The following is a 15,030-nucleotide window of genomic DNA, read 5'->3' as shown; positions in this document are numbered from 1 at the left end:
TATCTCATAAGTTGCAGCCATCTTGGTTTCCCAGTCCAAATATATTGACAGGCAATAACCCATGGATCTGATTGAGGGGCCCTTTTACTAAGGCGCTTAGGCACCTACGCGCATCCAATGTGCGTCAAATCGGCACTACTACCCGGCTACCACGTGCCCCAGGTGGTAATTCCATTTTTGGTGCACGCCCAAAACACGTGGTAGAAAATATTTTCTACCACATGGAGCTTACCTGGCGGTAATTGGCAGTTGACGCCTGTTGAACGCTTACCACACGGTTAGCGCATCAGACCTTACCGTTAAGTCAATGGGTGTCAGTAAGCTCTCGGGCCGAAAATGGACGTTTGTACTGGTTTTAATTTTGACGCACATCCATTTTCCGTCACAAAACAAAATATGCCTTTTATCCATGCGCATTGAGGAAATGGGCCAGTGCGCGTCCAAAACACGTGACTACACTAGCTCGGGCCACTTTTAGGTGCGCTTAAGTAAAAGAGCCCTTGAGCGCCTTCTTAGTGTCAAGAAGACTATTCGCCTTCATAATGTATTGACAATTTTAGCTACCCCTCCAAATAACGACCCCCTCTCCAAAATAAATAATTTTGTACAAAGCGTATATTTCTTACTGTAGTGGTGTAGACAGCTTCTGGATCATCCTCTATAACTCTGGACAATCCAAAGTCTGACACTTTACAAACAAGATTGCTGTTGACAAGAATGTTGCGTGCTGCAAGGTCTCTGTGTACGTATCCCATATCAGCCAAATACCTCATTCCAGCAGCAATTCCTCTCAGCATTCCTACCAGCTGAATAACTGTAAACTGCCCATCGTGTTTCTAAAACGAAGAGAGAAAAAGGTTACTGTTAATATCATATGTTGCTGCTCACCAGTATCTCGCCACACTCGTCCTTCCCTACACCCCTTCCCGTGCACTCCGCTCCACGGATAAATCCTTCTTATCTGTTCCCTTCTCCACTACTGCCAACTCCAGACTCCGCGCCTTCTGTCTCGCTGCACCCTACGCCTGGAATAAACTTCCTGAGCCCCTACGTCTTGCCCCATCCTTGGCCACCTTTAAATCTAGACTGAAAGCCCACCTCTTTAACATTGCTTTTGACTCGTAACCACTTGTAACCACTCGCCTCCACCTACCCTCCTCTCCTCCTTCCTGTACACATTAATTGATTTGATTTGCTTACTTTATTTTTTGTCTATTAGATTGTAAGCTCTTTGAGCAGGGACTGTCTTTCTTCTATGTTTGTGCAGCGCTGCGTACGCCTTGTAGCGCTATAGAAATGCTAAATAGTAGTAGTAGTAGATGCTTATTTCCATTTGCTATACTGCCCCTCATAAGCGGCTATCACTGTGGTTTACAATCTAACTGGTGAAAAGGAAATGGAACTCCATCACACGGAGAGGAAAGCAGGAAGACAAAAGGACAGTCTATGGCGCCCTTTTACGAAGGTGCACTAACAAGTTTAATGCACAGTATTAGCACATGCTAAATATTGTGCAGCCCACTGTATGTATAACTATGAGCTGCATGGAACTTAACACACATAAATTCGTTAGCGTGCACTAAATTCATTAGCGCACATTAGTAACAGGAACTCTGTAAGCAGTAGCTTTATCTTTAGACATTTAAGTCTATAAGCCATATGTAGCCTGGAGTGGAGGAGTAGCCTAGTGGTTAGTGCAGTGGACTTTGATCCTGGGGAACTGAGTTCAATTCCCACTGCAGCTCCTCGTGACTCTGGGCAAGTCACTTAACCCTCCACTGCCCCTGGTACAAAATAAGTACCTGAATATATCAAAACCACTTTGAATGTAGTTGGAAAAACCTCAGAAAGGCAGTATATCAAGTCCCAATTCCCTTTCCCCCTTCCTGAATCCTTGCTTCCTTTTTTGAACAAGATGGAAGAATCCACCTTCAATCGCATTTGTAGCACTGATGATATTTTTGATACTAAGACAGCTGCAGTGTCTATCGCAGCCAGAAGAATAGGTTGGCTTCGAGACTCTGGACTCCAAGAAGATCTTTAGTATCATCTTGCAGACACTTCTTGTAAAGGGGACAACTTATTTGGAGGCAAAGTACAAAACAAGGTCACAAAAGTTAAAGATAATTCTTCAGCCATAAAGGAACTTTCCACACCAATACCCAAAGTTTCCACTTCTCAACACAGATACTCCCCTTTACTGTCATATAATAAATATAAATCACTTTGTTTTTACCAAAGAAAGGTATTTTGGGTCTGAGACCTTACCATCAGCTATTGACCTAGCAGTAAAGAATCTTGGTGCATGTTCATTACAACTTATTTGGAGGCAAAGTACAAAACAAGGTCACAAAAGTTAAAGATAATTCTTCAGCCATAAAGGAACTTTCCACACCAATACCCAAAGTTTCCACTTCTCAACGCAGATACTCCCCTTTACCGTCATATAATAAATATAAATCACTTTGTTTTTACCAAAGAAAGGCATTTTGGGTCTGAGACCTTACCATCAGCTATTGACCTAGCAGTAAAGAATCTTGGTGCATGTTCATTACGCACATCTGAAAATAAAAAAATATTTTTCAGATGCGCGCATTGGATGCGCGCCAAAATGAAATTACCGCAAGAGCCACGCTGTATTCGGGCGGTATCTCCATTTTGGTGTGTGTTGGGCACGCGTAGACACTTACGCCGCTTAGTAAAAGGACGCCTGTGAGATTTAGATGCTGCTGAATCCAATGTCTGATAAAGTTGAGAGTGCTGGAAATATAAAATTTGAAGCCGGACACTATCCTGGATGCTCCCGAAAAAGCTTTGCAGCCAACTGAGTCTAAGGCTCTGTGGTCTTTACTATGGGGATACTGCAAAGATGATTTAGAACGTTTAGCTTTATTTATAACTTCCTCAAGTACTACCATGGAGTGTGGCAGTTGTGGCATCTCAAATCCTGGAGCTCATTGCACCCTTTACTTGGAAACTGGTTGTGCAGAATAAGAATTCTGCCACATTTTTTACTGCAGTCCTTGTAAAACACTATGGACTGGTACCACTATAGGACCCTTTGGGGTATCAATCTAGCCTTCACGCGTGCCTCAAAATCCTTTCTGTTCATATTAGTGGATTCTGCTTCCATTGCTAAGTCTTTAGGTATTTTTTGAATAAATTCAGAATAATTAACATCCTTCAAAGGAATGTTCTGGTTGATTGCCTCAGTCCTTAAATGAAGGTATTGCTAGATGGAGTGGTTAGGGTGGTGGACTTTGGTCCTGAGGAACTGAGTTCGATTCCCGGCACAGGCAGTTCCTTGTGACTCTGGGCAAGTCACTTAACCCTCCATTGCCCGCCGCACTGAGCCTGCCATGAGTGGGAAAGCGCGGGGTACAAATGTAAAAAAAAAATAAATAAATATATATATATATATATATATATATATAAATAAATAAATAAAATGAAGTGACAGGATCCTTTATCCTGTGATTCTGAAGGCTGGTCCTGTTCTTCCTCTGAAGAGTAATGATGAGAAGATGTAGGTGAAAAATCCCGCCAATGAGGAATGCTGACTGGACTCTTAGGAATAAGAGAGGGAGCTGGCAAGAGGTCATCGGGCTGAGAAATAAGTAATGCTTGAGGCTGAAGTTGCACCAGATTTGAGAAGCCTTGTAATGTAGGAGAAGACAAAGAGGGTTGCAGTAATATCTTTTGAAAAAGTTGCATTAACAGTAGGGCTGTATCCTGTGTCAAGGAAGCCTCAAGCTTGCGGTCATGCATATCCTTTAATGCAGTGCCGCCTTTAACAGGGATAGTAGTATGTTTAGTAACTGCCCTAACAAGGGCATCCACCTTAGATAGAGCAAACTGCTCTAAATCATATGGCAGAAGGGGCCATAATTTAGTCATAGCACAAGCCACCCAGAGGTTAGAATCAGGGGTCTCCCTCTGAGCTGCAATAAGCTCCAGCATAGCCTCATGAATATGGAAAGATACAGGAGGTCTTTTAGAACCTGACATAATAAATGGTGCAGGACCAGAGGACTGAGAAGCAGGGGAAGAAATGTTTAAAGCCTCCACAGATTTTGTGACCAACAGAGGCAACTCCGCTCTCAAAAACAGCCTAGCTACAGTAGGATCATCACCCCCCGTCTGCCTCTGAAATGTCCAAGTCAGGGCCATCAGCAGAACTAGGACAGTCAGAATACACAGATAAAACCTCATCTGAGTCCCGAGGAGGACTATTCTCCAAGTCCTGTGAAATGTAAAGTTTTTTTTGTTTCTTAGGAAGCTGCTCATCAAACGCAACATGAAGGGAAGAAGGAAAGGCAGCTTGAGCTGACTTTAATAAAAAGATCTGATGTAACAAAAGAACAAATTCAGGTGAAAACAGCAGGGTAGAGAGTTCTACCCCTGCAAAACCAAACATCCCGGGACATAGTAGCAGGCGAGGAACCTGCTAATAAAATGGCTGCCAAAGCCTCGTGGAGCTCAGGAGCCATTGGCACTGAAACTGCCAAACCACCATTGAAGCAGAGACGGATTGAACTCTTGGAGACGGAGTACTGCCAGACAAAGTAGGCAAAAGTGGCATATCCACAGAAGCAAAGCATGAAGGAACCGGCAGCCAAGAGCTTAACCCCTGCAGTGCGCACAAGGCTCAGACATACAGAATAATAAATATACTCACAGAAAACAGCCAGTCTCATGACCTCCAAGGCACTGAAGCTCCTCAATCTTCCCACAGAACAAGCACTCTCAAAAAGAACCGGTGGCTGCTTTTTTTTTTTTTTAAGATAGAGGCAGAAGAAAAAGAGAAGGGCAGACTGATATAAAGAGGCAGAAAGTGGCAATGGGGGAGCAGGGAGGGACCTAGACTACTAGGTTTATAACTGAGGCACAGCATATTCTCAACCCCAAACTCAACTGAACGTGCAAGCAGGATAGGAGGCCACACAGAAGTTACCACAGCACACGAGCTGCTATCCTGCCTGCTGGAGATAGAGAATACTGGCTTGGTTACTAAACACAGAAGATTATGAAGCATAACTTGTTAGAGTTCTCTATCTCCACCTGCCGATGGACGGTCACAACCCATTTGTCTGGACTGATCCTTGGGATGTAATGGAAGTGGGGTTTCCTGGGGGCTAGCAGAACAGGAGGCCTATCAAACAGCAAGAAGGGCTTGGGATAATGGAATGCTGTGCCACTGGGGAATTAGTTTAAGGGTGGAAGAGCTGAAGGACTATAGTAAGAGACTGTTATGGGGAGAGATGATTGACAAGAATCACTAAATTGGGAACGCAGTCTGAATAATGATAGTGTTAACTGAGACCTATGTGGGATCTTTGGTAGCCCAAGCCCCTGCTGAGCCCATGGAACTGAGGAGGCATTTTGTCTTGGCAGAAACGGGGGCTGCAGGAGCACAGTTAGAACATTTCTGTCCAGTGGCAGGGGTGATCAAAAGTGGAAAACTGGCCCTCTGGGAGGAGGGAACGAAAACTCAGAAAAATAGGCAGGAAAATATCCTGCCGGTGAAGGAGGTGGGTGAGGAGAACCACACCTTGATGAGCGGACACACGAGGGAGGTCCACTCGGTGAACAGATCTGGCATCTGGAAAAGCCCAGTGGGATTTGGAGCAGTGATGAGCCAGCCCCGGATTGTTCTGCCAAGCACCCACACTTTGGAATTTACTCCCAAAATGGCTACATCTAACTTAAGACTACTTCTACTTAAGGTAGCAGGTGGTATCCTGGCTATTCTCCCATGCCTTTAATAATGTGGCCACTAACTATCCATTCACTTCGTATCTGGAATAGCTTTATTGTGCAGCTAAAACCAGTTTCATATACTCTATTCAGCTGTACATATCATTTGCAGTTTAGCCACCCATCTATTTATCACCAATGACTTTGCCCTATTCAGCTTGTCCATCTATATGTCTCAACAGCAAATGGCCCCTCGGCTGCTTATTAAGATGTTTCTTTGGTGTTGGTGTTATTGTACTATTGGAGGACAAGAATGGATTTGTCCCTCTACAGGGTATAAAATAACAAAGCAACACATCTGGCTACTCTTCATCTGTGTTTATCTGGCTAAACCATTCGACACTATTAGATTGTAAGCTCTTTGAGCAGGGACTGTCTCTCTTTGTTAAACTGTACAGTGCTGCGTAACCCTAGTAGCGCTCTAGAAATGTTAAGTAGTAGTAGTAATAGCTCGTTAGCGGCTAGCTACTAACCCCCTGGATTCTATATAGTGTGTTTAGATTTAGGCGCAAAAATTGGCGCGGATTCTATAACACCGCACTGTAACTTAATTGGCTTAACAAGCTGAGTGCTGATAACATATATATAACATAGTAACATAGTAGATGACGGCAGAAAAAGACCTGCACGGTCCATCCAGTCTGCCCAACAAGATAACTCATATGTGCTAATTTTGTGTATACCTTACTTTGATTTGTACCTGTCCTCTTCAGGGCACAGACCGTATAAGTCTGCCCAGCACTATCCCCGCCTCCCAACCACCAGCCCCGCCTCCCACCACCGGCTCTGGCACAGACCGTATAAGTCTGCCCAGCACTTAACAAGCAATAATGAGCATTGCATATCATCTATCGAATGACCCGCTATTTGCCAATGTACCACTAAAGCAGCAGATTCAACTGCCTTTCTGATCTGGCTCTTGTGTTCATTTAAATGCACCTGAATCAGTCTTGATGTTCTAGCCACATATACCAAATTATATAGGCAGATAGAAAATATTTTCTAGCACTGGAAATGGCATGCAGCAAGCCCATAACTATGTGGGCAAGCTGGGTAACAAAGGGGCCCCTAAATGTATGAAAGCCCTGGGTAATTGCTTGAATGCTTAGAACAACGTACACTTTACCATTCACAGGTGTTTTTTTTTTTTAAGAGAGCCCAGAATGATTTACCTTCTTGCCCTATGCACTACTCTTTTACATTTATGTTTAGGACACTCACCCTAAGAAATGCATCAAGGGCCCCACTTTCCATAAATTCTATCACGATCATGACTGGTTTCCCTAAAAGAGAACAGCACAAAACATTTTAGGAAAGCATACCTTAATCTGGGGATAATAATGGTCTAGATTACATAAAGGCTGTCAATTTGGGAAAACAGGAAAGTTACTCGCATGCATTCAGCTGGCTAAAAAGCAAAAGCAGTTAGAAGAACTGCTAAAACAAAACCCAATTTCTTGCTTAAATTGCTTCCCAAGAAATATTACCTTATTGCAACATGTTAAAAAGAAAAAAAAAACCCAGATTACGAACAGTAAACTGCAGTCATTTCAATCTAGCATCTTTCTTCCTACCTCTTGTAACAACGCCTTCTAAATGAACAACATTTGGATGGTCAAACTGGCCCATGATGCTTGCTTCACAGAGGAAGTCTCGCCTCTGTTTTTCTGTGTAGCCCACTTTCAGCGTTTTTATGGCCACTGCAACATCTCTCTTGCCAGGAAGCTTCAGACGACCACTACACACTTCCCCAAACTCTCCTAGAATGAATTACAAAAATGTAGAGATAAATTCTAGATATTACAATTTATTATTGTCTTCTTGGTGCTTTCTAATTTCTTAAAGTCATCGATTTGCTTGCTTTTTGACTGTATTCCCAAACCTCTTTCTTGTCAAAATCTCCTCCTTTTCATCCATAAAACAATTTCATTTCTCACGTCTTTTTTTTTTATGTATACCTTGCCCTTTTGATGTGGTCCTATATGCAATGCCAATTCCTTTCCACATCAAACATTTCAACGGAATTCACAGTTTGTAGAATGCAAAACATACATCAGACGTAATCTTGCAGCCAATATATTACACCCTACTGTATTAGAGGACTGCTAAAGCATGTTGCTGCTGAGTGCCAGCAGGGAAAAAGCTCAGCTTAAATCTATATAACTGTTTAAGTGCTTTTGTAAGGAAAGCTTTTGAAAAACTTCAAACGCTCACTTTGCCTCAGGAATGAAACAGGAACCTAAAAGGAAAATGATGTAAGAATGCTCTGTTTTGGTCTGACTGCAGCCTGAACATGTAGGAAAATGTCACTCTCCTGTTGTTCAACGAATTCCATAGTTAACACAGCTCATGTCTCCTGGCCCAGATGGCAGGATCTGCACAGCTGCAAGTACCTCTTGTGCGTGTTTATTCTTTGGTGTTTTTTTATTTACTTTTTAAAAAATTATTTATAAATTGTAATTATATAATCACAAGATTAAGCTCTTGTTTAAGCAATACAGAACAAAAAAAAAATGACATGAGGAATAAAATAAAGATAACAAGAAACAAAAAGATTTCTTCCTTAGACCACTATTAAAGGGGGCGTGGACTCAAAAACCTGGAAGAGGATATATACAACATTCTGAAAACAGAAAGGCTTAGCAGGATAAACTCCCTTATAATTTCATAAATAAGATCAACAGCACAACACTCGGGGGCCCTTTTAGTAAGGTGCGTAGGCGCCTACGCGCATCCAACAAGCGCCAAATTGGAGCTACCGCCGGCTACCGTGTCCCCAAGGCAGTAATTCCATTTTTGACGAGCATCCAAAGTATGCAGTAGAAAATATTTTCTATTTTCTACTGTGTGGCACTTAACTGGCTTTAATTGGCAGTTTATGCGTGCTGGCTGCTTACCACCCGGTTAGTGCTTGAGACCTTACCGCTGGTGGTAACGTCTCAGGCCAAAAATTGATGCATGCTGGTTTTACTTTTGCTGTACGTCCATTTTTGGCCACACACAAAAAAATGCCTTTTTCCAGGCATGCTCAAAAAATGACCTGTGAGCGTCCAAAACACAGGCCTACACGGCGCAGTCCACTTTTAGGTGCGCCTTAGTAAAAAGGCCTCTAAAAGAATCTTCATATCTACAAAAGCTCTTAATTCCTCTGGGGTAAAGAAGATGTATTTAGTCCCTCTAACTCTGATCGTACATTTGCACGGATATGCTAATAAAAATGTGGCACCAAGGTCTCTATTCTTCCTTTAATGATAATAGTTGTAGCTGCCACTGACTCCCCTAGCTGCAGTTGTTTTGCTGTGTTGTGTTCTAATATTTTTTCCTCCACCAAAAGTTGCTATTATAGATCATCAATGATTCTACTGTGACCCAGCCATCTGTTAAAGGATGAATGGGAAGACGAAGAAAGAGCAAAAATCCAGCTACACATCTTCAATATACTGCCTAGATAAACAACGGTTGCACACAACTCACCTCAACCAGCAGAAACAAATGGTCACACATACACTCAAGAAACAAAATACTAGTGTACACAGTATACCAGCACTAAACAGCAGAGGAATAACAAAAAAACAGGAGGGGCTAGGATAAACATTTTGTATTATAACAATACAATTAAGACAACGAGAAAGCAAACTGAAAAGAAAACTGAGTGCAAGCGTCAACATATACAGATGAAGATGATGGCAAGAAGACTCCCTAAGTTCTATTCTGTACGACCGCTGTAGATATGTTGTCATCGTGTGTAAGAGCATCTCTGGGTACAGAAGAGTTTCTCACTTTTTTTCTTTGTTCACCTTTTAATCTCAAATCTTTTGTAGCACTACATAGGTATTCTCTCCCCCGCTTCCCCCAACCCCATCTTGATATCATGGCTGGGCTCCACTTTGCATCAGTTTCACCAAAATCAAATTCTCTTGAAGAAGGCATTTTACCAAAATATGCTGGGCCATGGCTGAAGTACATCATTTTAAAACTGCATATGTGGATGTGCTCAGCTTATTTTTCAATTTGTTTTTCAGTTAATTTTCTTGTTATAATAAAATATCATGACCCTTCTTGCTTTTTTTTTTTATTACCCTTCTGCTGATTTTTGCTAGCCCACATACACCCATTCATTTGACTGTTCTAGCCTTTAAAGATTCCAGAAGGCAAAGATCCCTGATCCACTAACTCATCCTCATTTAACTGAACTTGGCAATTTATTCAGCTTTAGCCAGCAAAAACAGTACAGGGTGGATATCCTACTTTCTGCAACACTTGCCTCTTTGGACTGGTTTAAAGCAGATTGTCATATCATAAGTATCAATAAAATCATCAATTGAGGAAGAATTTTAGGATGGATACAGGTCACAAAGTCCTGAATTTGTAGCACTGCATGGCAGGACTTCTAAATGAAATTTCAGGTAAGGACTGTCTCTTCAGTGTCCGTACAGAGCTGTCTTGTAGATGTACAGTTGTGTGCAAAATATTAGGCAACCCTGACCAAATCGCGTATTAAATGAATCCCTAACTAAACAGAAGTTGACACACCTGTGGTAGTAATAGCAGAAGAATATAATGACCAAGACTGAACAGATGAATACATCTCTGGTCAAAAATTTAAAGGAAAAAACTCCCCACAGAATATTCTAAAATTGTTTTTTTTTTAAACTGCTTAGAGTCATTGGTTGTTTTCAAGCCTGTGATGTATACTAACCTGTCTAGCTGCTTTCTTCCAGCTGTGCATTTCTCTCATGTGAGAGAAACACCAGGTTCCAGCTAGCTCCATTTTTATGTTATAGGTAAATAGGGTAAATGAGTTTTGGCTTTACACCCCAATTGCACACAACGACCTATAGTCTTGCATTTCTTAGGAAAATCAGATCTAAACTAGGAAATCACATTGGGGCCCCTTTACCAAGCTGTGGTAAAGGGGCCCCTGTGGTAGAGGCAGCACATGTTCTTGCCATGCGTGAGGCCCCTTTTACCACAGAGGGTAAAATGGCCGTGCGGTAAGTTTGCACTTGCTGCGCGGCTGTTTTGGGAGGGAGCACTTACCGCCACCCATTGAGGTGGTGGTAAGGGCTCCCGTGCTAACCTATCAGTAAAAAGACAGAAATAAATTTCTGTAGCACCAGAAATGGCGTGCACTAGGGGTACATATAAGTACATAAGTAATGCCACACTGGGAAAAGACCAAGGGTCCATCGAGCCCAGCATCCTGTCCATGACAGCGGCCAATCCAGGCCAAGGGCACCTGGCGAGCTTCCCAAACGTACAAACATTCTATACATGTTATTCCTGGAATTGTGGATTTTTCCCAAGTCCATTTAGTAGCGGTTTATGGACTTGTCCTTTAGGAAACCGTCTAACCCCCTTTTAAACTCTGCCAAGCTAACCGTCTTCACCACGTTCTCCGGCAACGAATTCCAGAGTTTAATTATGCGTTGGGTGAAGAAAAATTTTCTCCGATTTGTTTTAAATTTACTACACTGTAGTTTCATCGCATGCCCCCTAGTCCTAGTAGTTTTGGAAAGCATGAACAGACGCTTCACATCCACCTGTTCCACTCCACTCATTATTTTATATACCTCTATCATGTCTCCCCTCAGCCGTCTCTTCTCCAAGTTGAAAAGCCCCAGCCTCCTTAGTCTTTCTTCATAGGGAAGTCGTCCCATCCCCGCTATCATTTTAGTCGCCCTTCGCTGCACCTTTTCCAATTCTGCTATATCTTTCTTGAGATGCGGCGACCAGAATTGAACACAATACTCAAGTTGTGGTCGCACCATGGAGCGATATAATGGCATTATGACATCCTCACACCTGTTTTCCATACCTTTCCTTATAATACCGAACATTCTATTCGCTTTCCTAGCCGCAGCAGCACACTGAGCAGAAGGTTTCAGTGTATTATCGACGACAACACCCAGATCCCTTTCTTGGTCCGTAACTCCTAATGTGGAACCTTGCATGACGTACCTACAATTCGGGTTCTTTTTTCCATCAGGCTGCTGCGGTAGTTCCGGATTGGCACAAAACAAGCCTATTGACACGCGTCAAACCTTCAGTAAAAGGGTCCCATTGTGAGGAGCCTCACACTTCACCAAAATAAAATTTAAAAAATGAAGGGGCCCTTTTACTACACCACATTAATCACCTACCACCGGATTCTATATAGGTCACCAAAATGTGGGTGCAGATCCAAGCTTCACATGCAAATTAATTAGTTAACAAGCTGTTAACAATTATTGATGTTAATTGGCACTAATTTGAATTTACATGTGGATCTGTCCATGTGCTACTCTACAATGCTGTGCACCCAAAGTGTCTCATCTGCAACTCAAATAAGGGCATGGCCATGGGAGAGGCATGGGCGGGTCAGGGGTCTTCCAAAACATTTGGCACAGTGTTACAGAATACCAACGTTATGTGCCCAACTTGGGGGGGGGGGGGGCAGAATTTACACTAGGTTTCAACAGACATAAGTCCTTACGCCCAAAGTTGGGTGTGGGAATCCATGGAAAGTGCTATTCTATAAACTTTTTACAGAATAGCTCTTGACACAGATTTTTCCCGGTGCCTAAATTCTGAGTAGTGTAGAACGAGTAGAAGCGAATCGATTTTTTAGTCTTTCAAAAAGTACAAAGACTCGGGGCACTCAGGGGGCATGTCCTTCACTTGCAGCATGGCCATTTCTTTAAAAAAAAAAAAAAAAAAAAAAGCCTTTTACATGCTGCAGTAAAAGGGGCATCAGAACACATCAAAACCTTTCGCCACAGCTTAGTAAAAGGACCCCTCAAAGAAGATATATGAAAATACTTTTAAAATAAATAGGAGGAAATATTTTTTCACTCAGTAAATAGTTGATCTCTGGAACTCAGAGGCTGTGGTAACAGCAGTTAGCATATATGGGTTTAAAAAAGGTTTGGACAAGTTCCTGGAGGAGAAGTCTGTACTCTCCTATTGAGACAGACATGGGGAATCTACTGCTTGCCCTGGGATTGGTAGCATGGAAAGTTGCTACTATTTGTGTTTCTGCCAGGTACGTGTGACCTGGATTGGTCACCATTGGAAGCAGGATACTGGGCTACATGGACCAATGGTCTGACCCAGTATGGGTATTCATACATTCTCAGAAACACAAACATGAACTGCCCATACGCTGCTCATGTTTACACCCCCTCATACTTATGCATAAAGGGCTGGATTCTATAAATGGCGCTCAAAAATGGGTGTCGGAAAAGATCAGCGCTAAATGTGATTCTATATAGGGCAGTCGCCCTAAATAGAATTGCACTTAGTGCCAATTCCTGCACCCTTACTCTGCATGCCAGACTTACACCTGCTGAAACCTGGTATAAATGCCGGTATACAAGTTGGGCGTGCCAATCCATTATACAATAACAATGCACACAACCTTTTGATATGCCCCCCGAGATGCTCGTGCTCCTCCCATGGCTACGCCCTGGCACCCAGCATTATAGAATAACACGCAGCCAGATGTGTGAGCAAATCCTAATCAGTGCCGATTAACATTAATAATTGGTTGTTAGCACCCAATTACTGATGGTTAAGAGCTTGTTAGCCAATTAAGTTGCGTGCGCATTTCGGGAGTGCAACCAAATTTGGGGACCATATACGGAATCTGGGCTAATCGACTTTGGTGCCTATTTTATAGAACATCATCTTGCAGGTCCGCATGTAAATGCCAATTAGTGATATTATTTACACGCATAAGTGCACCTATTCTTTAAACAATTTAGGTGAATGTAAATGGCACCTAAATTCAGGCATACCTTATAGAATTATCCTTAATATGTCCCTGCTCCAAATAGATTATGATCTAACAGGGTCATAGGAGCAATGAGAGAAGGTAACTTGCCCATGGTCACAGGAGTGTTAATGCTAAAAAGAAGGTATGAACCCTAGCTTTGCTGGTTCTCAACCTACTGTTCTAACCACTAAGCCACTTCCTCTCCAGATCTGCAATGCCACTGAAAGCGTGTAGGGTTAGGCTGATCTTTATATGTCCTCCCCCACCAGGGAACCTATCATTTCTTTATCCTTGATTCCAGGGGCGTAGCTACGGGTGGGCCTGGGTGGGCCCAGGCCCACCCAATTTCAGCTCTGGCCCGCCCACTCCCATTGCTCCCATTGCCGGCCACTGCTGCTTTTCCTGTTGAGCAGCAGGGCCGGTGCTACAAAAAGAAGAAGTGCTCAGCTGATTGAGCTGAGCGCCGCCGCCAACGTTAACAACGAGAAAAAAATGTTAAAAAAATAAAAAAAAAGCGCGGCACCGTAGGCAGCCTCGAAGCATTGGCTGCTGGCTCTGCAGGCTCCTCCCATCTCTTACGTCACTGCCCCTGAAGCGAAACAGGGCCAGTGACGTAAGAGATGGGAGGAGCCTGCAGAGCCAGCAGCCAATGCTTCGAGGCTGCTTGCGGTGCCGCGCTTTTTTTTTTAAACATTTTTTTCTCGTCTTTAGCGTTGGTGGCGGCGCTCAGCTCAATCAGCTGAGCGCTTCTTCTTTTTGTAGCTGGGGCTGGCGGGCCTGAATCGGGTGGGCCTGAATCGGATGGCAGGATGGGGACTGGGGAGAAAGAGGGAAAACGGATGGCAGGATGGGGACTGGGGAGAAAGAGGGAAAACGGAAGGATGGGGAGAGAAAGAGGGAAAACGGATGGCAGGATGGGGACTGGGGAGAAAGAGGGAAAACAGAAGGATGGGGAGAGAAAGAGGGAAAACAGATAGGAGGATGGCAGAGAAAGAGGGAAAACGGAAGGATGGGGAGAGAAAGAGGGAAAGCAGATGGCAGAGAAAGAGGGAAAACGGAAGGATGGGGAGAGAAAGAGGGAAAACAGATGGGAGGATGGCAGAGAAAGAGGGAAAACAGATGGGAGGATGGCAGAGAAAGAGGGAAAACGGAAGGATGGGGAGAGAAAGAGGGAATACAGATGGAAGGATGGCAGAGAAAGAGGGAAAACAGATGGGAGGATGGCAGAGAAAGAGGGAAAACGGAAGGATGGGGAGAGAAAGAGGGAAAACAGACGGAAGGATGGCAGAGAAAGAGGGAAAACGGAAGGATGGGGAGAGAAAGAGGGAAAACGGGGTAGCGAGAAAATTTTGTGCCCACCCACTTTGGGTTCAGGCCCACCCAAAATTGGCAGTCTGGCTACGCCACTGCTTGATTCCCCTGAAGAGGTCAAGTGAAATGGAAATAAAGCACATACTAAAAATATATATATAAAAGCAAAGGCCAATGTGGAGCGAACTCCTGAGTCTCTTGAACCG

The 15,030-nt window shown here is 43.3% G+C and overlaps 1 protein-coding gene across 2 annotated transcripts in view; it reads right to left on the bottom strand.

Moving 5' to 3' along the window:
• The window catches only part of EPHA7 (EPH receptor A7), a 419,947-nt gene that overhangs the window by 52,943 nt on the left and 351,974 nt on the right, over window positions 1-15,030 (bottom strand). For both annotated transcript variants that reach the window (XM_030199089.1, XM_030199090.1), the window contains exons 11-13: window positions 7,332-7,517; window positions 6,979-7,040; window positions 627-836 (exon numbers count right to left, since the gene is read on the bottom strand). In XM_030199089.1, the coding sequence (XP_030054949.1) occupies window positions 627-836; window positions 6,979-7,040; window positions 7,332-7,517 (458 nt within the window). The remainder of the gene's footprint in view (window positions 1-626; window positions 837-6,978; window positions 7,041-7,331; window positions 7,518-15,030) is intronic.

The sequence above is a fragment of the Microcaecilia unicolor genome, chromosome 3 (genome assembly GCF_901765095.1).
Source record: "Microcaecilia unicolor chromosome 3, aMicUni1.1, whole genome shotgun sequence".
NCBI classification, from domain to species: Eukaryota; Metazoa; Chordata; class Amphibia; order Gymnophiona; family Siphonopidae; genus Microcaecilia; species Microcaecilia unicolor.
The sequence above is the reverse complement of the archived record's forward strand: the minus strand, read 5'-3'. Positions and strand labels throughout refer to the sequence as shown.